The sequence below is a fragment of the Phacochoerus africanus genome, chromosome 2 (assembly GCF_016906955.1).
Source record: "Phacochoerus africanus isolate WHEZ1 chromosome 2, ROS_Pafr_v1, whole genome shotgun sequence".
Taxonomy (NCBI): domain Eukaryota; kingdom Metazoa; phylum Chordata; class Mammalia; order Artiodactyla; family Suidae; genus Phacochoerus; species Phacochoerus africanus.
The window spans coordinates 204,503,379-204,530,771 of NC_062545.1; the positions used below are offsets into that span (position 1 = coordinate 204,503,379).

Genomic DNA, 27,393 nt, shown 5'->3' on the forward strand with positions numbered 1-27,393 from the left:
CAATGTAATGTGTTTCAATGTGATTAAGAACATGGGTGTTACAAGTACAATATATAGTAAAAATCACAACCCTCAGGGGTTTTTACATAATGTGCTATTCCTAATGTGCAAACAGTCGATTTAATTTTTTTACTTTAGCTTTTTAAAAGCATGGAGTTTCTCATAAATGCTGCCAATAGGTTCTGATGTTTCATTCCTTAATACTTGAGCTGATATACTGCTATAACTAAATTATATCAAGTTCCTGATGAATCAAATTTCTAGTCTGATTTAGATATGTAAAACAGGCTCTCACTGAAGAGCTTTAATCTGACGTCCTAATCAGAATGGAAACAAGAAAATCAAAATCTAATTTATAGAATTTTTTTTTGGTATGGGGGCAACCTCTATTAAAGAACTTCAGTATTCTTGTATTTACTGGTCTAATAAAAATTAAATTCTCTTCTAATTAAGAAAAAGCACTTAACAAATGAAACTCTTTAAAAATTTAAGTGTGATTCTGAATCCTTATTTTATTTGTTTGCTTGTTTTGTCCCAATTTCCTGATTGCATTACAGCAGATAGAGTATTTAGCTGATAGATATTTTATGCTTAAATGAATACACTAAAAAGCAAAATACATTTGCCTTCAAGTTAGAATAAAAGGGGCACATATGACTTGTCTTTGGAATAATAGCATTGTAAATATAGAAGCTGCCTCTGAAATGGAAGCTGGCTTCTTATACTACAGCAGAGGTCTGAGGTAAGTGGTTAAAGGGACTCTCCCAAGGTCAGATGGCAAATTTGTAGTAGAAATGGAGCCAGAACCATGTCTCTTGATTCCTTACTAATAGATCTTTTTCTACACCACCGGACTCAAAGTCAGATTACATTTCTACTTTCTATCCTCTTCTTTGCAGTATTTCAGTGTCACCGCTTTATAATACATAACCCTGGAAGCTTTATTCATTCCTTTTTCACTATATGTGCTAATTTTAGCTTTATGAGTTTGAAGGTGGACTGTGAACCAACTGCTGGTACTTTGGTGGGTTGAGCTGAAAGAATTCCAGAGTGAAGACTATGTTCTCTTTTCATATACCTCTTTCAAGAATCTGTCAGGCCAAAAATAAAACCAAATATAAGAATGTTTAATTAGGAGTTCCTCATCATGGCTCAGCGGAAATGCATCCAACTAGGAACTATGAGAGGCTTCGGGTTTGATCCCTGGCCTCCACTCAGTGTGGGTTAAGAATCCGGCATTGCTGTGAGCTATGGTGTAGGTCACAGATGAGGCTCGGATCTGGCATTGCTGAGGCTGTGGCATAGGCCAGAAGCTGTAACTCCGATTAGACCCCTAGCCTGGGAGCCTCCATTTGTCACAGGTGAGGTCCTAAAAAGCAAAAAAAAAAAAAAAAAAAAAAAAAAAGTTTAATTAAACTGACTATAAGTATGTAAATTTAAATCCCTTTTTTTGGGAAAGATCTTTGGGAAAGTTCAGAGTAAGTTCTCTAATGTTTATGGCTTGTCTTTGACTACTCTTAGATTAGTGGATGCGTTCTAGTTTCCAGAAAGTGTTCAAAGCTTTATAGGGATTATCTCATTTATGCCTTTAGCGTGGATCTTAAAGAGCTGCATGCTGTAGGTAATAGCATTAGCTCCACTTTCTAACTAAGAGAACAGGATGTGTTACGCTAGTATCCAAGGTGGGATCTGCACCAAGGGCTTCTCAGAAGCTCTGGCTCTCAGCTGCCAAGCTCATCTGCATCTACAGTACACATAATTTACCCTGCCACAAACTACCGCCTGTTACTGAAGTTTTGAAGGGGCTCGATTTAAGCTAGCAAACATTCTTTTTTCTTTTTGTTTTTTAGGGCTAAACCGGCAGCATATGGAAGTTCCCAGGCTAGGAGTCAAATCAGAGCTGCAGCTGCCATCTTACACCACAGCCACAGCACCTTGGGACCTACACCACAGCCCGCCAGCAACGCAGGATTCCTTAACCCACTGAGCGAGGCCAGGGATGGAAACTACATCCTCATGAATACTAGTTGGATTTGTTAACCACTGAACCATGAAGGGAACTCCAGTTGGCAAGCATTTTTTACAATTCCTCCAATAAACTTTGTCAGTAGACTTGAGAATTCTCACACTTATCTTTGGGGTACAGTAGTAATTTCTGTTAACATCTTAACTTGCAGCCTCCTTTTCTTCTCTCTCTTCACATTCCATCTTCATTTTCTGCACATCTCATTCTCCTTGGTATTCCCAAATAAGATTAAAGCTTCTTGTCCTTGGCTCCTAAATTCTTTACCAATATCCTATTTTTTTTTAACCTTTCTCTTAGAAAACTTATTTCCTTAGAATCTCAAGATTGAAAAGAATCATGAAGAAATACCCAACTTGGTTACCCATCAAATGGAATATTTCTTATACTCCACCTTGGATTATAATCTTCTCTAAGCTTCAGAATCATTATTACTCATTAAAAATTTCTTCTTCCTCTTGGCAATATCATACCTGCTTTCTTTAAATACGTAAAAATTAAACCCAATGACTGACTCACCCTTTGCTTCTCACCAGTTTGTTCCCTAAGCTTTTCAGTTTGTGAGTTTCCACCTGTAATACTGACTTTTAATGGTTTTGGGTGTTGTTCTGATTTCTCTTTCTTTTGTATTTGTGCTGTTCCCCCCCTCCCCTCCAAATGATTCCTGGAATTCAGAGGTACCTTGCAATTAGCACTGTGTTTGGTAATCAGAAGGTATCTTGTAAAATTTGACCCATAAAGGAGCTTAGAGGCTGTTTCTCTCCGTGTTACAGTCCCTTTCTATTTAACTCAAAGACATGCCAGAGCTTCAAATCTCACTAGAAATCAATGTAGCTCACTTTTATAGTCAGGATAGACTGAAAGCAGTAAATCACTATTGTGTTTAGTAGCAAGTAAAAAAAATCATACTCCATAAAAATAGATTTACTTTAATGATATAGTTAATTTTGGGGGCCATGCCCGTGGCATGCAGAAGTTCCCAGGCTAGAGATTGAACCAGAGCCACAGCAGTAACAATGCCAACCTCTAGGCCACCAGGGAGCTCCTAGTTAAGTTTTTATAAAGTGCTTTTGAACAGTGGTGTCAGATTTTATTTTACCAGTGGCTTACCTTTTTTCCCCCACGTAATCTTAAGGGACCCTAATTCTGTATCTGAAAAACTCAGGATTGGGCCTTAGGCTATTTTTAAATGGTCACTGTTTGGGGTAAGCGCCCTATTACTTTTGTAAAAACAATACACACTGCTGGGTTATAGGTTCCTGGAACACAGTTTGAAAACCCTTTCTTTTAAAGAGTAGAGATACAAGATTTTCCTTGGTTTATTTGGGAAGATTGAAAGACTGTCAGGCCAAACAGGAACCACATTCTTGTATGCACAGTTGCCATCATATTAGCTTCACCCTCGTTCTGTCTTCATTTGTAATATTTAATGGAGCCTAAATCAATTAGGATACTTAGGATAGGCTCTCTCTGTGCCAAATGCTAAAGAGAAAAAACAAAGGCGATCCTTAAACCACTGAATGAGGCCAGAGATTGAATCCACATCCTCATGGGTACTGGTTGGATTCTTAACCAGCTGAGCCACAACAGGAACTCCTGGATTTTTTTTTTTTTTTTTTAAAGAAATCAGTCTTTATTACATTTGATTATTTTATAACACATTGCCACTTCTGTCACCTAGGCAGTGGATAACTCTAGTGTATAATACGATTTCAGCATCCTCTCCATTGAATACTTAAAGGGCAAGTATTAAAAATGGAATTCTGGAATTCCCCTTCGTGGCTCAGTGGTGACGAACCTGACTAGTAGACATGAGGGTATGGGTTCTAGCTACGGTGTAGGTTGTAGATACCGCTTGGATCTGGCATTGCTCTGACTGTGGTGTAGGCCAGCAGCTGCAGCTGCAATTCAACCCCTAGCCTGGAAACTTCCATATGTTGTGGTGCAGCCTTGTGGAATTGAATACTATGCCAGAAAAGATGGGTATACCACATTTAAAAGTGGCTCTTACACAGTGTGCATTTATTCAAAGAAAAAATTAATTTAAATTGAAAGATATTTTAATATGAAATTGTTTAAGAAAATTATAACTTCTTTTTTTCCTCTTGCAGCACTGTTTTTCTCCCCTTGAGTAGATAGCTTTACCCTTGTAATCTTTCTTTTTCTCAAATTGCACTTAAAATCCACTCTTTTTCTTGTGGTTGATGTTCCTTAGTTCAGAAGCGTCCTTCTGTACTATATTTAGGAATTCTGTTTCAAGGGGCAGACTTAAAACCAAACCAAACCAAACCCTCCTACCTAAGATTAGGTTATACAATTTCCAAAAATTGTATCTACCTAAAAATGCTTTATAGTAAAGAATCATAATGAAGATTTTGAAAGTAGCTGTATTATTTTCTTTTTTCTTTCTTTCTTTTCTTTCTTTCTTTTTTCTTTTTCTTTCTTTCTTTTTTTTTTTTTTTTAGGGCCATACCCGCACCATACGGAGGTTCCCAGGCTAGGGGTCCAATCGGACCTGTAGCTGCTGGCCTACACCAGAGTCGCAGCAACTCGGGATCTGAGCTGAGTCTGTGACCTGCACCATAGCTCCCGGCAATGCTGGATCCTTAATCCACTGAGCGAGGCCAGGAATCAAACCTGTGTCCTCATGGTTCCTAGTTGGGTTCGTTAACCAGTGAGCCATGAAGGGAACTACAGCAGTATTATTTTCTTGGGAGTTCATAGTGTTGGGAAAATTTAAGATCAGAAAAATGAGATTGTGAAATAAGAACCAAACCTATGTGAGTGTTCAATCGTGAATTCAAGATGGGAGAAGATGTTCAGGAAAGAGGAAGTGGCCATCACTTCAGTTAGAGAGGAAAATCCAGGTAAGGGTCTAAGCAGCCCTGGAGGTTGGTATAAGACAGGCTTCTTTAGGTTGTTTATGTATTTTCCTCTGTAAGCAACATACATCATGCTCTTTCCTGCCTGGCCAACACATACCCTGCTCCTTTTTTTCTTTCGGGTCTCAGCTTAAATGTCATCTCAGGGAAGGAATATTAATAAATAAAGACAAACTCCACATTTTCTTCATGTCAGCCTGCCTTATTTTCACTCTAGCACTTATTACTCAATCCTTTCTCAATATTTTCTTGTACACGTATTCCTTCTTCTCTCCTCCTTGCCGTCCCTGCCTCCCAACAGTGACGACAGGTTACTAAGTGTAGGGGCCATGCCAGCTGTGTTTACTGCTCTATTTCCAGTTCCTAGAAAAGAACCTGCACTTATAGGACAGAATCTCTGGCTCTACTGTCATCTGCTTGAGAGCAGGATGACACCTTATCGTTATAGCCCTGTGATTATATAGTACCTGTTGAATCAATCAGGCTAATATTATTGAGAAAAATGAACTACTATGAATAAGAAGATAGCATAATTTTATAAACGAAGACATTGTATTCCCCCCCCCCAAATAAAAACCATTATAAGCCTTAGTGATAGTGGGGCCAAGTATAAAACTTAGGGTAAAACTGGGTAAATAAAACTGTGATGCTAGAGGTCTATCCCAAGGGTTTCTGACTCCTCCTATCCCCCATATCATGCTGATTGATTATTTTAGGAAGTGAGATTCTTCAATGGGTCTTATATATATATATATATATATCATTAAATAATGAAAAGCAATATTATATTAGTTTCAGATATATAACATAGTGATATTAAATTTTTATAGATTTGGGAGTTCCTATCATGGCACAGCAGAAACAAATCTGACTATTATCCATGAGGAAGTGGGTTCGATCCCTGGCCTTGCTCAGTGGGTTAAGTATCTGTCATTGCCATGAACTGTGGTGTAGGTCACAGACATGGTTCAGATCTGGCGTGGCTATGGCTTTGGCACAGGTCGGCAGCTGCAGCTCCAGTTCAACCCCTAGCTTGGAAACTTCCATGTGCTGCGAGTGCAGCCCTAAAATGCAAAAAAAAAAAAAAAACAAAAAAAAACAAAAACAAACCCCGATATATGTATATATGTACATATATATATATATAATACTCCATTTAAGTTGTTATAAGCCCTTGACAAAGGTTTTGTATAAAAATAAACAAAAAATAAAAAAATATAGTTACTATAAAATTTTGGCTTTAGTCCCTGTGCTGTACTATCTATCCTTGAGGCTTTTACACATATATTTATTTTATACATAGAAGTCTGTACCTCTTAATTCCCTACCCTTTTCATGCGTCTTCCCCCTTTTCTTTCCTCACTGGTAACCACTAGTTTGTTCTCTGTATCTGTGAGTCTGTTTTTGTTTTGTTATATTCATTCATTTTTTTTTAATTTTATTTTTTTAGATTCCACATTTAAGTGATAACAGATGTTTTCTTTCTTTGTCTGACTATTTCACTAAGCTTAATATTCTCTAGGTCCATCCATGTTGTTGCAAATGGCAAAATTTCCTTCTTTTTTTATGGCTGAGTGGTATTTCATTGTGTATATATACCATATCTTTATCCATTCATTTGTTGATGGACACTTAGGTAGCTTCCATGTCTTGGCTGTCATAAATAATGCTGCTGTGAACATCATTGTGCATATATCTTTTCTAAGTAGTTCTTTCATTTTCTTTGGATATATACCCGGGGTGGAATTGCTGGGTCATATGGTAGTTCTGTTTTTAGTTTTTTCGGGAACCTCCATATTGTTTTCATGGTGACAGCACCAGTTTTGTTTTTGTTTTGTTTTTGTTTTAATGTAGTAGTACACACTGAAATGAAGATGCTTCTGCCATGTATTGGGAGGTTCTTAGTTACTTCACTAGAAGATCATTTTCCATATAGCTAATGTTGCTTTTCCAGGTGGACTTTATGGAATATGGTATTCTGACAAATACTTTGCCCAAAGTTTAACTTTATAAATGATGGTCTCCTTAGATATATGCACCCCAATATTCATAGTAGCACTGTTTACAACACCCAAGACATGGAAGCAACCTAAATAATACCATTTTCAGCAACTTGGGTGAACCTAGAGATTATCATATTAAATAAAGTCAGAGAGACACAAATATCATATGGTATCACTTATATGCAGAATCTGAAAAAAATGATACAAATAAATGTAATTACTAAACATAAATAAACTCACAGACAGAAAATAAATTTATGGTTACCAAATGGTATGGGGGGCAGGTAGAGAGATAAATTAAGAGTTTTGGATTAATATATACACACTACTATATATAAAATAGGTAAACAGCAAGGACTTACTATATAGCACAGGGAATTATACTCAGTATCTTGTAATAACCTATAATGGAAAAGAATCTGAAAAAGAGTATATATGTATAACTGAATCACATTGTTGTACACTTGAAACTAACAAGATTGTAAATTAATCATAATTCAATAAAAAACCCTCATACAGTAAAAAAATTTTATAGCCGTGGGGAAAAAATGATCTCCTTGATAGAAATCTCAGTATTTTTCCATTTAATTGTTCTCCATAAAAGAATTAGATCTGTCTCTAGGTTGAACTTTCTCTGAAGATAAAATTTTGCTGTTATCAAATTAGCCTAGATATATATTTCCGCTAGGCCAATCATTTGGAGCTATGCTGTATACTGAGTCGCACTGAGGGAACTTGGGACAAGTTGGTGGCAGTGCTATATATTTTCATAAAAGAAGTAAGCTTTGAAAACAATATTTCCTAATAGTTTGTAGTGCTATGTAGTTTTGAGTAAATTTTGTATTTTTGGGGGGTTATTTTTTATATGTTCCTTGAAGAAATTATTATGAAGGTGGTTCTATTTTTATTTTTTATTTTTGTATTTTTTTTTGTCTTTTTTTTTGGTGTTGTTGTTGTTGTTGCTATTTCTTGGGCCGCTCCTGTGGCACATGGAGGTTCCCAGGCTAGGGGTCTAATCGGAGCTGCAGCCACCGGCCTACGCCAGAGCCACAGCAACACGGGATCCGAGCCGCGTCTGCAACCTATACCACAGCTCACGGCAACGCCGGATCGTTAACCCACTGAGCAAGGGCAGGGACCGAACCCGCAACCTCATGGTTCCTAGTCGGATTCGTTAAGCACTGCGCCACGACAGGAACTCCATGGTTCTATTTTTATATCACGGTTGTATTTTCTTAAGTTGAAATGTATTGACTTAACCTCATCTAGATGGATTAGTTACCCAACTCCTCTGAAAGCTGAAAATGTGCATACATTAAAAAATTCTTTTTCTCCCCTCTGAAGAGAAAAATATGGATATTCTAATTCTATAAGTAGAGATGCCAACTTATTAACCAATGAAGTCATTTTTATGTATCATCGTTAAGATTTTTTTCAACATAGCCAATTTGGAGTCCTGAAAACTTATTCCAAATCCAGGAGTTTTCTGCACATTCAAAATTAACAATCCCTCTTTTATATTTATTATCTATTTTCACCCTCCCTGAGTTTGGACATGAATTTCTGAGTGTGTGTAGTATGAGTTCTTTATAGAAGTAGAAACTTTATCCATATTATCTGGTGTCTCCCCCCCCCCCATCATTTTCTCCTTTACTGCCTGCTCTATTATGCTGTTACTTTCCTAAAGTCTTTGCTCATACTTCCTGTTTGCCACTTCTCAACTGCCAGGCTTGTTCTCTCTCTTCCTTTGAGGTCATTCTAAAGTTATGTTTCATTAATTGTACTCAATTTCATAAAGGGTGGGATGGGTTCAGAGATGAGAAGAACACACCCTTAGCCCTTGGAAAGCAAAGATTTAAATTAGGGTGAAGATGAGGCTTGATAATAGTATATATATAATAATTAGCTAATAGCATCAATGAGAAAAAAGGTGGAACCCAAGAGAGGGGCCTTGCCGTTTTTGTCTCAGAGTGTTGGCAGAAGGCTCTCCAAATGTCTGTTTGAGTTGATACTTGAGTGGCGAATCCTGAAGAGGTAGACAGGTGTTTCACCTCTTCCCAGCTAGCTTACTATAATCTAATTTGTATCATTATAACTTTATGAAAGTTATTTGGACAGTTATCTTGTGTAGCCACAGTTCTTTATGGCATAGGAAGTAATTAGATTTTCACAACTGCATTTGAATTTTAAAGTCAACAAGGTAAAAACAACTTGACAATACAATTCAAAAATTGCCTGATGTTATCTTTCATCCTTTTTCAGGGAAATTAGAAAGTGACACAAGGGAGGAACCCATTTTTTCTTATTTGAAAAGTACCTGTTTTGAAATGGGCTGAAGAGAAGCAATGACAGAATCTGTATGTGTGCATGTGTGTGTGCACATGCCTGTGTGCTTATGAAAACAAAAATAAAATCCAGCTGTTGGTTTCTGTTCTTTTCAAAATGTCAAGAGTATAAAGGCTTGGCCCTGTTCAGTGGCAGTGCAATGCCCAGACTGCTAGAGGTTAGCATTAGACTTCTGGATGCACAGAACAGTTGGGGGCAGTGAGGTGGCCATAAGATACCCTGCTTCACTTTTCACTGGGGCTCTGATGTGATGGAACTGAAGCAGGAAGAGAAGGAGTCCAAAATGGTCAAGCTGAAGGGACATTCAGCACAAAGCCATGTATAGAGAGAATTTGGTGTGTTTCCTTCCTGAAGGGCTCTGTGCAATAAATAAAGGAAAACCAGTAATTATCAATGGGCAGCTGGGCCAGGTCCTTAATATATTCAGATGGGCATAAATCGTAGTGTCTAAGCAAACAGACTGGAGAGAGGCTCTAGAGAGGAATCTGCCAGTTATGTTCCTAAGGATTAGGGAAAAAAACCTAATGCCTGAGTACTGTGTTAGGTACTCAGCTTTCAATAGAAGACTCCTCTGTGGCAACACTGACTATCATCTCTGCTAGTTTTTAAAGATTGATTTGAGTGTAGGTAGTTTGGAGAAGAATTTGACTAATATCAACTCATTGCTCCTTGTGGAAAGCAACTTCTTTAGCAATGGTAGATCAGTGAAAGTGGCATAAATCTGTAAAAAATTCAACTCAACGAATGTTTATTGAGCACCTATTATTTGGCTCAATGTTAGTGACTATATGTTAGAGATATGTTAGTGATAGGAATAATGGGCCTGCTGACCTCAAGTCCAAGTGACTCAGTCTAGAGGTGAATGAATGTTATCAGCCAGCCTGATAAGTGCAACTAGAAAAGCTTGGAAGAGGAACAGGGAGTCCTGAAAAAGCTAACATCTAGGCTGGATTTTGAGAGGAATGAGTTTCCACTGAATTAATTTGCATAGTTTAAAGAATGTATATGAAACCTCCCATTTTATTTTATTTTATTATTTATTTATTTATTTATTTATTTTGTCTTTTTGCCGTTTCTTGGGCCGCTCCCGCGGCATATGGAGGTTCCCAGGCAGGGGTCGAATCGGAGCTGTAGCCACTGGCCTACGCCAGAGCCACAGCAACATGGGATCCGAGCCGCTTCTGCAACCTACACCACAGCTCATGGCAACACCGGATTGTTAACCCACTGAGCAAGGGCCGGGACCGAACCCGCAACCTCATGGTTCCTAGTCGGATTCATTAACCACTGCACCATGACGGGAACTCCCCATTTTATTTTTATTTTTTCTGTTGTCTTTTCTAGGGTGACACCTGCGGCATATGGAGGTTCTCGGGCTAGGGTTCTAATCGGAGCTGTAGCTGCCGCCTACACCAGAGCCATAGCAATGCGGGATCTGAGCCTCATCTGTGACCTACACCACAGCTCACGGCAACGCCGGATTATTGACCCGCTGAGCAAGGCCAGGGATCAAACCCACAACCTCATGGTTCCTAGTCGGATTCGTTAACCACTGCGCCATGACGGGAACTCTTGTCACATACATTTTTTTGATGGCTTTCTAAACATGGGTATCCCTTCAATAACTTCTGACATTTGTCCTTTTATTACATAGATCTTAATTACATCTGTTACATAGATGTAATAGAGCCTTAAAGTCAGAAGCTCATGTTGATGATTCTGATTATAAAACAGTTGAATAAATAAATAATTTGACTTTTTTTTCAGATTAGAATCGTTAAGTTTGTATTTTCATTGCTGCTGATTTTCTGTCATGTTTATTGTGAATAAGAAGTTTCTATTTGCCTCTAATCAAGAACTCAGGGTACTCAAGAGATAGTGTTCATTGTTATTTATGAAAATACTGCATTTAAAAATAATTGTGGTATGAGCTGCCAAACAGTTTCTTATAAAACCAGATTTCGGTGGAATATTAATATATAACAGATCATTTCCTTTAGAGGGTGGAAAAAACTAAGACCTTCAACTATAAGATGTGCTCACTACAGCTGTTTTCTGCAATAGGAACAATTTGCATGCAGAATAGAGAAAATGAATTATACAAAATGGTGTGTAGAGCAACAACTAAAACTCTGGTGCATACAGTGGCCCACAGAATAAACTTCCTTCAAATGACATTGGCATGAATAATCCCATGCAACCTGGACACTGAAACTGTTATTCTGAGAAGGGGCTCCACAGCCTGGAAGTGTCATGGGTGTAATACTATCTTTCTAGCTGAGGTGGAGTGGGGAGTCCTCAAGCATTTAGTGGCATGTTTGCCCATCCCCCTCAATGTTCAGCATATTTGAATATTCATGATAGGTTGTCAGGTGGTCAGAGGATGCAGTACTGAAACTACTCGGAGTCCTTTTGCTTTTTCATTTTTTTATTAGAGAAATTCATGAGGTCAGGTGAGATGCCTCATTCATCATTTGCTTCTGATGTCAGTTTGAGGAAATTTTCCTAAGGTTGTCTAAAGCAAACTGTCAAGTGTTTAAAATCCTGTCTTCAGTATGCCTCTTTATAATCATATTTGCATTCATGGAATGTCTAACCAATTTTTATGTACATCATCATCACCTGATGCATTAAAAATGCCTCACATTTGTATTTCCCCACATATATAATCTTCTTGAGTCTTGACAGCCATGCTTATAATGTGTAGATGGTGTTCTTTCTTTTAAGAGAGTGGAAATGGAGCTCTCTAGAGAATCCTTAGGCCAGAGCCATAGAACTTAGTTTTCTAATCCAAATACAGGGCTCTGTACTTGCTTTCTCCTTTCTTTTTTCCTGCAAAAAAGGTATTGGATATTTTACACTTAGATTTCTTGCCTTACTTCTGTCACCTTCTTGAGAACTTACATGAGCCACAGCCTGTGCTGTGTCTTTTACATACATTATTCTGTTTAATCCTTACACTGCTTACAAGAGGAACCTGAGATTCTCTGAGGTTCAGAGAGTTGGAATAACTTTCCAGTGGTAGCCTGGCTAGTCTGAGGTGGATCCAGGATTGGTACTCAGGTATGCCTGAGACCTTGACACCTGTTATGTTCCTGAGTACATGTTTCTGGCCTTTGGAAATGAAAGGGAATTAGAGACGTGGTTCCTGAATATATGATAATAAAGAAGTCTATTGAGTGTCAAATCAGTGATTCAGTTAATGCCTTGGAATGGTAAAAGGAGAGAAGAGATGATAGTACTATGTGGTCTGGAAAGACTGTGTGAAGAAATTGGGATTTGAACTAGCAGAAGATACTGGGAGTAGCATCATGGTGTGAAGGAATGAATAATAGGAGTTTAGGGCATAGATGGGAACTATTGAGCATAGTTGGGGGATTTGATGCAGTTGATTTGGTGGATGTCAAAAGGAGGAAGGTTGAAAGGTGGCCTGGAGCCCTGTTGAAGAGAACCTGGGCTAGCAGGGTGTGGTATATGGCCTTGGGGTGTGTGTGTGTGTGTGTGTGTGTGTGTTGGTTTTTTGTTTTTTAGGGCCACACCTGGAGCGTATGGAAATTTCCAGGCTAGGGAGGCAAATCTGAGCTGCAGCTGCCAGCCTACACCACAGCAACACAGGAACGGAGCTGCATCTGCAACCTACACTGCTGTTCATGGCAACACCAGATCCTTAATCCACTGAGTGAGGCCAGGGATCAAATCTTCATGGATACTAGTCAGGTTTGTTACCACTGAGCCACAATGGGAACTCCTGGCCTTGATGTTAAGCATGTACATTTTTACTTCTTTGTGATACTACAAAAATGCAGTCTTCACTAGAATAGTTTCCATTGGTTTGTGACTGATTTTGATTTAATGGAAATTTTAGTGGGATGAAATCATATTTAGCTTCTTAGGGTATCTCATCTCCCAAGAGCTTGCCTAAATAGTCTTGTCTAAATAGTCTTCCTTCATAAGAAATACAAAAGCCTTGTTGTTTGTTATATAGTCTTAGGATGTTAATAGATTTGAAGTATTTGTATGTATAGTGATATTTCCTGGTTAACTGTGATGAGCTATCATCAGTCAAGATTTGAATAAATAACACATTTTGGACTTACCTAGGAAAAACCATTATCGTGAATTCTAAACAAGAAATAAAGAATAGAGGAGTTCCCACTGTGGCACAGTGGTTAAAAGTATGGTGTTGATTCTGTGGTGGTGGGTTTGATCCCTGGCCTGGTGCAGTGGGATAAGGATCTGTCATTGCCACATCAGTGGTATAGGTCATAGCTGCAGCTCAATTTGATCCTTGGCCTGGGAACTTCCATATGCTGCTGGTGTGGCCAAAAAAAGAAAAAAAGAAAACATCAGAGTCAGCTGGGGGCATAGCAGGAGTGTGTGAAAATTGAGACTGATATAGATGTTAGATTGGGATTTTTTTTTTCTTTTTTTAAAGGAAAGAAAAATCTTTTTACCAATTATTATCATCTCACCTTATTTATTTATTTTTTTTTTAATGTTGCAGTGTGCAAAGATCCACCTTACAAAGTAGAAGAATCTGGGTATGCTGGTTTCATTTTGCCAATTGAGGTTTATTTTAAAAACAAGGTATGTAATCTACTCATTAATCTTTCAATAGAAGATACTTCATTAACCAAATGATGTTTAAAATAGTTTTGATTCAGAATCACTTCTATCACTAGATGATTTTAAAATAAAAGTTAAATTTGTCTTCTAGGAATTTTGGTTATTGTTATCCTTAATTACAGAGGAAATGGCTAGAGAAAGATAATTTCACTTCTATGAAGTCAGATTATATGAAATTCATTAAATGTTTCTTTTAAGAGAAGAGTGATTACTGTTTTGAAAAAAGAAGATTAATATATGTTTATAAAATAGAAAAATTATAGTTTTTCAGTGAAAGGATTTTCTCATTTTCTTATTTCTAGAATTTTGAGACTTAACAAAGAATAATCTCTCATTTATCTCTAGCTGATACATTTGACACACATATATATACAATTATATCAGCTTTGAATTATTATAGATTCTATGGCATATAAAAAATTTCAACAGTGTATATGTGGCAAAAACACACAGACTGTGTAATATTGGATAAGTTGCTCAACCTCCATGGAGCTCACTTCCCTTATTTATAAAATGGGGATAGAATAAGAGTATTTACCTCATAAAATAGCTAGGAGGATTAGATGAAATAAGCTATGTAGAGTATTTAGAATAATGTTTCATATATAAGTTAAATGCTTAGTAAATGCTAGGTGTTACTCTTAATCATCCTGTCCCTTTTATTTTAAGGTAAACATAAGTTCCTAAAATTTTCCTTAAAATGAGATAGTTCAGCTTTTTTTTTTTTTTTTTTTTTTTCCCCTGTAAGGGAACTGAGTAATTTGAATGTTGTATTATCCAAACCAGGAAAGTCTGGTCCTTGGATCAAGCAGCATCAGCATTCCCCACAAGCTGGTCAGAAATGAGATTCTTAGGCTCTATCCCAGATCTGTTGAATCAGAATATCTGGGACTGGGTCTAGGAATCTTAATATTTACTAGCCTTTCAGGTGATTCTGATGTATCGCAAAGTATGAGAACCCCTGATAAGCCACTCTCTAGTGATCAGTATCTTCCACTGGCTTTTCTTTCCTTTCCTCTTTCTTTCTTCCTTCCTTCCTTCCTTCCTTCCTTCCTTCCTTTCTCTCTTTCTCTCTCTCTCTTTCTCTTTTCTTTCTTTCTCTTATTGAAGAATAGTTGATTTATAATATTGTGTTCCACTGGCTTTTTCATTGTAGAGAAGGCCATGCCTTAAATTCAGAAAAAAAAAAGATCTCTTTATGATTAAGAGATTATCCATTTTAAAATGAGCTATAATGAAACTATCCTGAAAGTTTGGAATGCGTAAACAGCAGAGATAGATTTTATTTTCCATAGTTCTTTTTTTTTTAAGCTGGTTTCCTCAAACACCACATTGCTGCTACACAGCCTCCCTGCAAACATGATACCCCTGTCATTATTTTTTTTCTTTATGTTTATATTTTGGGAGCATATTTGGCAGTAACCTATTTCTGTGTAGCTAAATGTTTGAGTGCTTACTTTATCCGTGGCAGTTTGTGAAGCCCTTTACATATGTTGCTTTAGTGAGTAGGTTTATAAAAACTTGAGAGGTAAGTAGTAGTATTCCTACTCTACAGCAAAGTCAGCCGAGTCATGGAAAGATTACATGGCTTGTCCAAGGCCACACACAGTTGGAAAATGTTAAAACCAAATTCATGGATCTCTTCAATGGCAATTCTCTTAACTTCTTTACCTTAGAAACAGTAACTCTGCCAGAGTAGTGATTACTTTCTTCAGTATTAATCTTCTAAAATGTTGGCATATTTTTCATGAAATCAGAAAATTGTTGAGATGCCTATATGTCTGCTCATATAATATGCTTTCACATTGATGTATTGATCTGTTTTTTTTCTCATTTCAGTATTTCTGTTAAGAAGTTAGTTTTTTATTAATTAATTAATTAATTAATTTATTTATTTTGTCTTTTTGCCTTTTTCTAGAGCCATACCTGTGGCATATGGAGATTCCCAGCTAGGGGTCCAATTGGAACTAGAGCTGCTGGCCTACACCAGAGCCACAGCAACGCGGGATCCGAGCCGCATCTGTGATCTACACCACAGCTCACAGCAATGCCAGATCCTTAGCCCACTGAGCAAGGCCAGGGATTGAACCCGAAACCTCATGGTTCCTAGTCGGATTAGTTAACCACTGATGGGAACTCCAAGAAATTAGTTTTTAGTTTTCTTTTTTTCTTCATTAAAAAAATTGACATATAACCATAAAATTCACTTTAAAAGTGTATAACTCTGTGGGTTTTAGTATATTGTGCAGTCATCACCACTGTTTATTCTGGAACATTTTCATCACCCCATAAAGAAATGCTGTACCCACTAGCGATTACTTCTCATCCCTTTCTCTCCCAGCCCAGGGATTAATCTATTCCCTTTAGGCAATTAATCTATTGCCTTTGTTTATGTAATATCCTATCCTGGTCAGAAGAGGATATTACATAAACCAAGGGCCCTTTGTGTCTGACTTCTTTCATTTAGTATGTTTTCAAGGTTTACCCATGTTATGGGATGTATCAACACTTATTCATTTTTATAACTGAATAATACTCCATTGTATAAATATACCACATTTTTGTTTATATTTGTATTCATAATTGTATGGACATTTGACTCATTTCCACCTTTGGCCTATGAATAATGCTACTATGAACATTCATATACAAGTTTTTGTGTGGACATGTGTTTTCAAATCTCATGGGTATGTAACTAAATGGAGTTGTTGGGTCATGTGGCAATTCTGTTTTTAACTTTTTGAAGAAATGCCAGACTGTTTTCCAAAATGACTGTACTGTTTTACATTCCTACCAGCAATGGTTCATCGAAACCTTCAGTTTGGAAATTATGCTGCAGTAAAATATCTGCTCTCCTACTTTGTTTTTAACTTTTCTGGTCAGTTTTGTAAGCTCTCAGTGCAGCAGAGAAATGTATTTTCCGAATTGCCCAATTTTCTTCTTTGCAGAAATAACTAGAATCTCCTCATCCACCAGATATGCAAAGAGGATGGAAGAAGGATGAAGAGGCAGTGATTAATGTGTACACATGAGTGTGCACACACAAATTCAGTCTCCTTGGCACCTTGGGTAGTAATTTTTATGACTGAAAGACTTGTTATTTATTCATTTGTGAGGAATTTTTAGTTTCTTAAAATATGAAGGAAGAAAGAAACACTTGAGATGGAAAAGTGTTGTTCCTTTGGGGCCATTGACCAAACGTTGTTTAGTGGCTATTCTGTTTAGTGTCCAAATTAGCTTACTTCTATTTTCCAGTTTTAGATTTACCCTAAGATTTTCTACTTAACAGTTATTGCTTTTTTTCAGTGATGCCCAGTAAAACATATTTTAGTGTTTGTAATATGAAAAAGTAGGAAACACCTAATTATAGAAATGTGGATCAATTACGGTGGGTTAGTGATACATAGGATACTATGTACAGTTAATGTAGCAAGATGGGTAAATCTCAAAAATAAAAATAATGAAATCTAATTTACAGATGTATATGTATGTATTTATGATATCACTTAGTATGTTTTTAATAAACCACTGAAGCCAGGAATAAATGAAGTTACGGGGAGACACATATATGGTACAAGAGCCTGGGTTGAAAGGACAGCACAGGAGTTAGAGGGCATGTCTAACTGGGAAGGAGGAATGGAGAAACTTATATTTATAAAACTGTGTTTCTTTCTATTTTTGTTGTTGTTGTTGTTGTTGTTTCTTGGGCCTCTCCTGTGGCATGTGGAGGTTCCCAGGCTAGGGGTCGAATCGGAGCTGTAGCTGCTGGCCTACACCAGAGCCACAGCAATTCGGGATCCGAGCCGTGTCTGTGACCTACACCACAGCTCACAGCAACACCAGATCCTTAACCCACTGAGCAAGGGCAGGGATCGAACCCGCAACCTCATGGTTCCTAGTCAGATTCATTAACCACTGAGCCACAATGGAAACTCCAAAACCGTATTTCTTTAAAGAAAAAAATAAACATGGTGAAAGTGTTAACATCTGTTTAAACTCAGTGGAAGATGTAAGAATATTGTATTTTAAGTATTTTTCTGTATATGGTTAATTTTTTAATGAATATTATTGCTTTGTCATCTCTTTTAATTGATAAATTAAGAAGATATTCTTGGAGTTTCATAGAAACCAAATTTTTGCTATATTCCAGTCTGGATATTCAAGCTTGATATATTTCTTATTTCTCTTCCTACTGAAATGATCCATGGGTAAAAATTTAATGGATCTAGGCTGTTGCCCCAGAATGTTCATTTCATTTCATTTGAGTATTTATAATTTTATTTGTCCCTGGAGTTGACTTCATTCTCTCTTGAGGAAAGAACATCCATTGTAATAATGGTTCATGAAAAAGTATTATTTAATGTTTTCATAGGAGATGAGAGAAAGCAGCCAAAAAACCCTCCACCCAATATTGGAGGCCTCCCACTGCATCTTAAGTATATCTCCCTGTCCTTGGTTCCATCTCCATCCTTGTGCTTTCCCTGATTACAATAAGCTTGTCTTCAGTTTTGCTCACTTACTTGAGAGGTCAGAGTCAAGAGGGGTGGTGGAGGGTCAGTGCTTCTTTTGAGGTCATGTTTGTTTATTCTGTCTTATTTTGTGTTTGTATTGAACAAAACAAGCCTATCTGTGAGAATCATGTATGTCTCAGAAACTCTAAATCAATAAGCCTGCTGAAACATAATTGACTGTAGCACTTCAGGTTTGAAAGGATCCCATACTCTGTTCTTTCAGTCTGTCCTTAGAAAAAGCACATGAGTAAATGTCAAGGACTGAAGCAGAATGAGAGGAGAAATTTGATGTTACCAAAACCAGATTTCGACCTCTAGGAAATGCATTCGTTTTACATGGGGAAGAAATACAAGCTTCCTTGTTTAAACTTTGAAAAAAAATCTTTTCCTCACAGACTTTGAAAAACTTGTGGTTTCCAAAGGAGATAGCTTGGGGGCGGGGAGATGGGTTGGGCGTTTGGGATGGAAATACTATAAAATTGGGTTGTAAAGATCATTGTGCAACTATTAATGCAATAAAATTCATTGAGTTAAAAAAAGAAAAAGAATCTCTTCTATGGAGCATAGATTGATGTGCTATTGATGTCACTTCTCTAAGAAAGATATTCAGTTGGCCAGAACACAAATTTTATGGGTACTTTTTACTTACTAAAAAAAAAAAATAAATCTTGAATAGAAAATTGCACTGAGGATTCACACAAAGATAGTCACTTTCTGGGGTCCTTAGCCTTAGTTCTACTGAAGAGTGATTTAAAAAAAAAATTTAAGCTGTTGAAGACTATAAAGTGATATTACTACCTCACTCTTTTTCTGCTGGTAATTATTTATCATTGTATTTTTCTCTTAAAAAAACTATTCAGGACTGTAGTCCTAGTAAAAAATGAGTGGAATACAATCTAGGAGTTATTTCTTTCTCTTTAATCATTGTTAACTATATGGTATAGCCTTTCCAGATCTCATGCATTTGCATAAATAAAAAGTATGTCAATGTAGAGATTGGCAGTGCCATAATATATCACATTTTAATATTTTTCTGTGACTTGCCTTTCACTTAAGAATATGTCTTTCCAAGTCAGTATTCTAAAATATCTACGTGGCATTCCATGGTAGTGATATACTTACATGCAGATCATTCCTATTTTTTTGCTTGTGTAAACAGTGCTGCCATGAACATTTTATTTTACATCTATATCTGTACCTATCTATATATCCTTGCATTCATATTTGAATATTTCTGTGGAAGAGATTCTTAGAAGTAGAATTACTGGGCTGAACATCTCATGCATTTAATATAGTGTGTTGATGAGTATTGCCAGTGTGTCTGCTGAAAGGCTTTACCAATTTTCACTCTCAATTGTAAGATAGAAAATGGCCCTTCTAAATTTTTAGAACAAACTCTAAGGTTATTGACTGTTTTATAATCCAGGGAAAAGGCAGGTAAGTTAAAAAAAAAAGATAATAATTCACTGTGATAATTACATTAATAAAGAAATGCTATAACAAGGGTATCTAATTTGGATAGAGTTGGGAGGGTTAGGAAGACTTTCCAGAAGAGTTCATACTTTAACGACTTTGAATGATGGGAAGCCATTTTAGCCCTGGGGAATACTGTGTGTGAAAGGTCACATGAATGAGATAGTATGAAGCACTGGGAAACAGCAAATGCTTTAACATTGAGAAAAGCAGGGTATAGTAAGAGAACAAAGGAAATGCAGGAAAAGGTATTAAAAGACTGTAATGGTTATTACCAGGAAGTGGGATTTCAGTCCTATAGAAGATGATGAGCCATAAAAGGCTTTTATATCAATGGAAAGATATCATCTGATTTTGGTGTTAGATCCCTCTCTTGTCATTGTGGCAGGTAGAATAGGATAAGTTCAAAAACAGGGAGGTGACCAGATGAGGAATGATAAGTGGTTGTGAGTAAGTGAGTGGAGATTGTGATTTGGGGAAGTTTGGTTGAAGAGATAAAAACTGAATTTGAGAGTTCCTGTTATGGTGCAGCAGAAACGAATCAGACTAGGAACCATAGGTTGCGGGTTTGATCCCTGGCCTCGCTTAGTGGGTTAAGGATCCAGTGTTACTGTGGGCTGTGGTGTAGGTTGCAGACGCAGCTCGGATCCCAAATTGCTGTGGCTCTGGTGTAGGCTGGCAGCTATGCCTCTGATTTGACCCCTAGCCTGGGAACCTCCATATGCCGCGGGTATGGCCCTAAAAAGGACAAAAGACTAAAAACAAAAAAACAAAAAACAAAACCCTGAATTTGTAGTAGGTAATGACTACATTCTGACAGTTTCAGGTGCTAAGACCTGAAAAGCACTAGCTTCAAATCACTTTATTGTTTTATCACATGATAGTAATATAACAAATTCTCTTTTACACAATGAAAAACATCATTTTATTTGACTATGTAATTTAAAAAATTGTGTATTAAAAAACCATAAGCAGCTCATACATTGCTGGTGGGATTTTGAAATGGTGCAGCCACTCTGGAAAGCAGTAACACAGTTCCTAAAAATGTTCAACATAGAGTTACCACTTGATCCAGGGTTATTGTGGGAACAACCCACACTTCTGTTTACTGACAAATGGATAAACAAAACCTGATATACCCATGTAATGGATTATTATTCAGCCATAAAGGGGATCTGACACATGGAACAATATGGATGAATCTCAGAAACATCATGCTGATAAAAGAAGCCAGTCACAAAAGATCACATTTTGTATGTATTTTATGTATTTTTGTGCATTTTTATGAAATGTCCAGAATAAGCAATTCTATAGAACAGAAATGGATCAGTGATGCCAGGGGACATGGGATCTGGGGATTGGGTAATGATCACTGATGAGTTTGAGATCTTTCTGGAATGATGAAAATGTGCTGAAATTAGATGGTGATGATGGTTTCATAACTCTGAATGTACTAAGAACCACTAAATATTATACTCTAAACGGATGAATTTTATGGTATGTGAATTATTTCTCAATAAAGCCATTATTAAAAAAGCATAAATAGGTGTTATTAAAAAAACCTAAAACGGCACAGTTAATGACAACTGAAAAAGTGTAACATTTCACAGAGATGGTTAATATCTATAATACACAAGGGGTTTTTATGTGAAGTAATAAATTCTAAGTGCTTTAATTTCCTCATCTGCAAAACAGAGCTCACAACTGACCCAAAGGAGAGCTCTGAGAATTAAATGAGTTAAATGTTAAAGTACATATTATTGTTATTATTATCCTCAGCCTTCATTTCACTTTGGGTGCCTAAGAATCTGTCTGTAGGGAGGTTTAGATGTTTAGCCAGCTAAAGTAATGGCTGGAGAGTAGAACTTGAGTATCATGGAAGAATTATAATTATTATGTTCTTGGATGTGATGCTATTTTGTCCTCAAGGAAAATGCCATTTTTTAAATTCATTTCATAGATGTTTATTGCATTTCTACTATGCACAAGGCACAAATTGTTGAGGGCACTGTGATGATTCAACCATTATTCCTACTTTCAAGAATCTTTTGATTTAACAGGATAAAGGAAGATAAGAAGATAGTTATTCTAAGATGTGGCAAGGATAAGAAATGCACACAGAACAGAGGAGAGGTGATTGGGGTTGGAGTTCAAGGGATGGCTTCCCCCAAATGAAACCTAAATGGAGGGGGATGAGTAGAAGTTATCCAGCTAAAGCAGAAGGTGGAGAAATGGAGGTAGTAATGTAAAGCAAGGGTGAAACCCAGTGTTAACTTAGGATGAAGAAATTCTGGGAGCAACCAAAACAGCAAGGTGTTGCTGGACCACCACAAGGATGGAAGGGCTGTGTTGAGATATGAAACCAAGAGCTAGAGGGTCCAAGTCCTGTGTGGCATTTAGGTGAGCTCAGATTTTTATCTTAATGGCACTGGAAACTTTAATCAACTTTTAATCTTTCAGTGAAAATGACTAGATCTCTGTGTTATGTGGATAATTTGAGGCCCAAATGAAGAAAGAATTGAAGGTAATCTATCCTGAAGTAGGAAGAACTACTAAAGAGAGGAATTTATGGTAGTTTGGGCAGTGAGTAAGAGCATGGCAATATGGGTTGGAGGGCTTGTTCAAGAAATATTTAGAAGGGAAAATGGCAGCTGTTGATGATGGCTATAGGGAGATAGAGTGAGAAGGGGAAGGAGTGGCTTCAGGGATGTCTTAGGTTTCCAATTGGGTGTCTTTGTTGGTGGTGTCATACCAACCGGTGAGAAGGGTGATGAGTTTATTTATTTATTTTTGCTTTGTAGGGCTGCTCCTGTGGCATATAGAGTTTACCAGGCTAGGATTGAATCGGAGCTACATTTGCCTGCCTACGCACAGCCGCGTCTGCAACCTACACTAGAGCTCACAGCAAGGCCAGATTCCCAACCCACTGAGTGAGGCCAGGGGTTGAACCCACATCCCTATGGGTACTGGTTGGGTTCATTTCCACTGAGCCACAACGGAAACTCTGATGGGTTTATTCTTTTTGGTTTTCCTCTAACACAAGAAGCGCATTTTTCAGATGTATCCATTTTTCTTTGTAGATAGTTGCATGATGTTTTTACCCCCAGTCCTTCTTTAACACTTATAGCTGTTATATGCCTGTGTCTTTTCTGATTCTTATCAGGAGTGAACCTCTGCTTTCTAAATTTCTATTTATGCTCAACTCTCTTATCTTTTTTTAACCTCTAGGAAGAACCTAAGAAAGTTCGCTTCGATTATGACTTATTCCTGCATCTTGAAGGCCATCCACCAGTGAATCACCTCCGCTGTGAAAAGTTAACTTTCAACAACCCCACGGAGGAATTTAGAAGAAAGTTGCTGAAGGCAGGAGGGGTAAGTAGCGCTGTCTTATGAAAAGCTTTCCTATTAAAAAAAAATAAAAAAACTAGTTGCTAGTGTGTCAAGAAGCAAAATAATATTTTGAGGAAGTTAGAAGAAATGAAACATCTAAATGACTTAGCTGTGGACTCATGGTTTGAGAAGAAGAGGTAAGCAGAAAATATTTTAAGTAGGTATAAATGTGAGATTACATTGTTATAACAGTCTTGTAGTCTATGCTGTTCAAATTTATCTTGACAAAAATCCAAACAAAGCTTTCCTCAATTAAGAAAAGTGCCTTAACTTTGTTATATCAGTCTATAGAAACTTTTTAAAGTTGAAAGTTATGTTAGAAGTTATATGAAAAGGAGTTATTGTACAAATTTTTCATGATCAAAATTAATAGAAAAGGTATATTCATTCAAATTATGTTTGGGTCACTTAAAGTTTGAAGTATGTGAGGTAAAAGATGGCTTTTTCTTTTTTAAGATAATTTTTGCTCATGTGAATTGACTTGGATGGGAAAATATTTTAAAATAGAATTTCTCACAAACATAAACATATGGAATGTTTGCTTGCAGCTAAATCAGTTGTACAAACACTATTGATGGGTAGAAATTTACTCTACACTGGGTACCGCTAGAATCATGAACCTCTACTTCAGATGAACTTACTATATCATCTTATGTGGGCAGTTCAGACCCCATAAAATGTTGCACTGTATTCTTTGCTCTAGGGTTTCTGTCACTAAATTTTACTAGAAAATTTTTAATATTTTTGCATCCATGAGCTTATCATTATATGTAAGCATGTGTAGACCATAAGTTCTCAGGATGCCTCATTTCACTGATAAACTCCACCTGAGGGCTTTGTAGGAAAGAACTGAATTCTATGTAGCACAGAAGTTCTTTCCTTTTATGAGGCTATGAATAACCACTTCGAGAACCTCAGGATAGCTGTGGACCCTCTCATAAGAAAACCAACCATATATTTATTAATATATGTATTAATTGTGTGAACATTTTGATTATGTATAACCCCTGGAGTCCATTTTTTGGAGATCTATTTTTCCTGTCCTCTCAACTGCTAATATGCATTTGAAGCATTACAAGTACTTTTACATTTCATTTCACTCTCTGCTGTATATCCGTAGTTCATGGGTTAAATGATGGGCTGGTGTTAGGAAATGAACTACCATTTATAGTATTTTATGGAGAAACTCATCTTTGCAAAGAAATGGGCTTTTGTAATACAACTCATTTATTTTTTTCATTAAAAATTTTTATTGAAGTATAGTTGATTTACAATGTGGTGTTAATTTCTTCTGTTACTCAGTTATACATATATATATATATATGTATATATACACACACACACACATATATGTGTGTATATTCTTTATCATATTCTTTTCCATTATGGTTTATCACAGGATATTGAATATAGTTCCCTGTGCTATAATAGTAGGACCTTGTTTATCCATCCAATATATACTAGTTTGCATCTACTCATCCCAAACTCCCAATCCTTTCTTCCCCCTCCTCCTTCCTCCACCCCTCTTGACAACAAGTCTCTTTTCTATGTCTGTGAATCTATTTCTGTTTTGTAGATAGGTTCATTTGTGTTGTATTTTGGATTCCACATATAAGTGGTATGGTATGTGTCTTTCTCTTTCTAACCTACTTAGTATGATAATCTCTAGGTACAACTCATGTTAAAGTTAGGAATCTATTATATATTTGTTAAGGAGTTTTTAAAAACAAACCCTATTTTATTCTTTTTATAGTTATCAAGAGCACAGTATTTATGCTATGAATTACCTTTTGCTATGCCCTTAAAAATGAACCTGTCCCTTTTAAGTCCTAATCATTCCCATTATTTTTCTTTTTATGAGAGTGGCATTTTACACCTCTGCTTAATCCTTCTGGGTATGCAGTTAGGTGGGTCATTGGAACACGTGAATTATGGAGCTTGAGTACATCAAGCTTCTGATAAGGGTCATCGGAAAAAGTAAATATGACTTAAGAACTTTTTAAAACATCCACTTAGTCCCAGAGTTCTCAAGGGTTGTTTGTGAGCTGGAGAAGAGGTTACAGGTCAGTGATAATGCAGCAGAGCACAGCACTGCATCCTGATAAGGTCTCTGGTAGATTTCTCTCTTTTGCTCCACTCAGCCTTTATCTCAGAATTATCCTCCTTGACTTCTAACTTTCCATCTTTGTGTCTCTTTAAGTGCTGTTTGCAAGCCTACATGTTTCTTTCCTGTTAGATTTAGATCTCATCTAGACAACTCTAAAATAATAAGTTGAAATGTGAAATATGCAAGCACACCAGTTTTTTGACATAAGTTATGCAAGTGACTGACAATAGTAAATTTGGTAGTAAAATTGAAATGTAAAAATTCATTTGAAGTGCTGATAATCTCATAGACTCTGTCCATTTCACATGGTAAGATTCAAAACAGTCTTCTGTGAAAATGGGTGAATCTGGACTAATTAACTTTTTCTCTCACTTAGATTTTTGGATATCTTGTATTTACCTAAAATTTTAACATTTATCATTGTCTTAGTATTAATACAGCCTATCCTGGTGTTACATGAGCCATTGTGATTTTATTAGAAATCTTTGTTTCAGCTTTATGGAGATATCACTGAAGTGTAACTTAAGGTTACATGTTGATTTGATACACTTGTATCCTGCAAAATCATTATCATTATAGCTTTAGCTAACACCTGCATCATATCACATAATTACCGTTTTCTTTTTTGTGGCGAGAACATTTACCACCTACTTTCTTAGAAACTTTGAAGTATATAATTCACTATTATTTACTATAACCACCATTCTGTGCATTAGATTCCCAGAACTTAGTCATATTAAAACTGGAAGTCTGTACTCTTTGACCCACATCTCCCCTCCTTTCCCACCCCTCCCATCCACTGGTAACTACCATTCTAGTCTGTTTCTATGAGTTTATCTTTTTCAGGTTCCACATTTAAGTGATATCATACAGTTTGTTTTACTCATTTTATTTATCCTAATGTCCTTAAGTTTTATCCATGTTGTTGCAAATGGCAGGATGTCCTTCTCATGGCTGAGTAGTATTCCATTTTATATCTGTCTGTCTATCTATCTCTTTATCACTTTAATCTTCATATCCTCTTTATCCATTCATCTGTTGATGGCTGCCTAGATCATTTCCATAGCTTGGCTATTGTGAATAATGCTGCAATGAACATGGGAGTGTAGATATATCTTTAATATCTTGTTTTCATGTCCTTTGGATATATACCCAGAAGTGTGATTATGGGATCATGTTATTGTCCATAGTGGCTGTACTGTAGAATTTACAATTCTGCTGACAGGGTACAAGGGTTGCTTTTTTTCCACATTCTTGCCAACATTTACTGTCATTTTTGTTTTTTTTCTTTCAAACAGCCACACTTGTGGCATATGAAAGTTCCTGGGCCAGGGGTTGAATCAGAGCTGCAGATGTAGTCTATGTATGCCACAGTCATGGCAACACCGTATCTGTGACCTGTGCCCTAGCTTGCGGCAATGCTGGATCCCTAACCCACTGAGCAAGGCCAGGGATCAAACCCACATCCTTAGGAGACTATGTTTGGTCCTTAACCCACTGAGCCACAAGGGGAACTCCTCTACCCATTTTTAAATTATATTGTTTGGGTTATTTATTTTTTTGCTGTTGAATTGTATGAGTTCTTTATATATTGTGGATATTAATCTCTTACCAGATATATGATTTGAAAATATTTCCTCCCATTTTATAGGTTGCCTTTTCACTTTGTCGATGGTTCCCTTTACTATGCAAAGGCATTTCAGTTTGATGTAGTGCCAGTTGTTTAATTGCTTTATTGCCATTGCCTTTGGTCTCTATTAGAAATCTTATGATTATGACTTTGTCTCTTCGTGTTAACTTTTTTGGACTGGATTTTGAAGTGAAAAGGTGGTGCCCTGTTCCTTACACTTAAACATTATATAAGCGACATAGACATATATGTTCTATTTTTAAAGGAAAAGATTGATCCCTTCTTCATGTATACTGTGTGACATCATTGTAGACAGCTTTTGAGGCATAAGTACAGTAAACTTAACATTTTGGCTATGATTCCTTCTCTTTCACTTTTGTCTTTAAAACCAAAAGTACATAG

The 27,393-nt window shown here is 36.8% G+C and overlaps 1 protein-coding gene across 1 annotated transcript in view; it reads left to right on the forward strand.

Annotated features, from left to right (window-relative positions):
• Window positions 1-27,393, forward strand: part of MLLT3 (MLLT3 super elongation complex subunit) — a 298,608-nt gene that overhangs the window by 157,052 nt on the left and 114,163 nt on the right. The window contains 2 exon segments of the mRNA XM_047767585.1: window positions 13,759-13,841; window positions 23,093-23,236. Coding sequence (XP_047623541.1) covers window positions 13,759-13,841; window positions 23,093-23,236 — 227 coding nt within the window.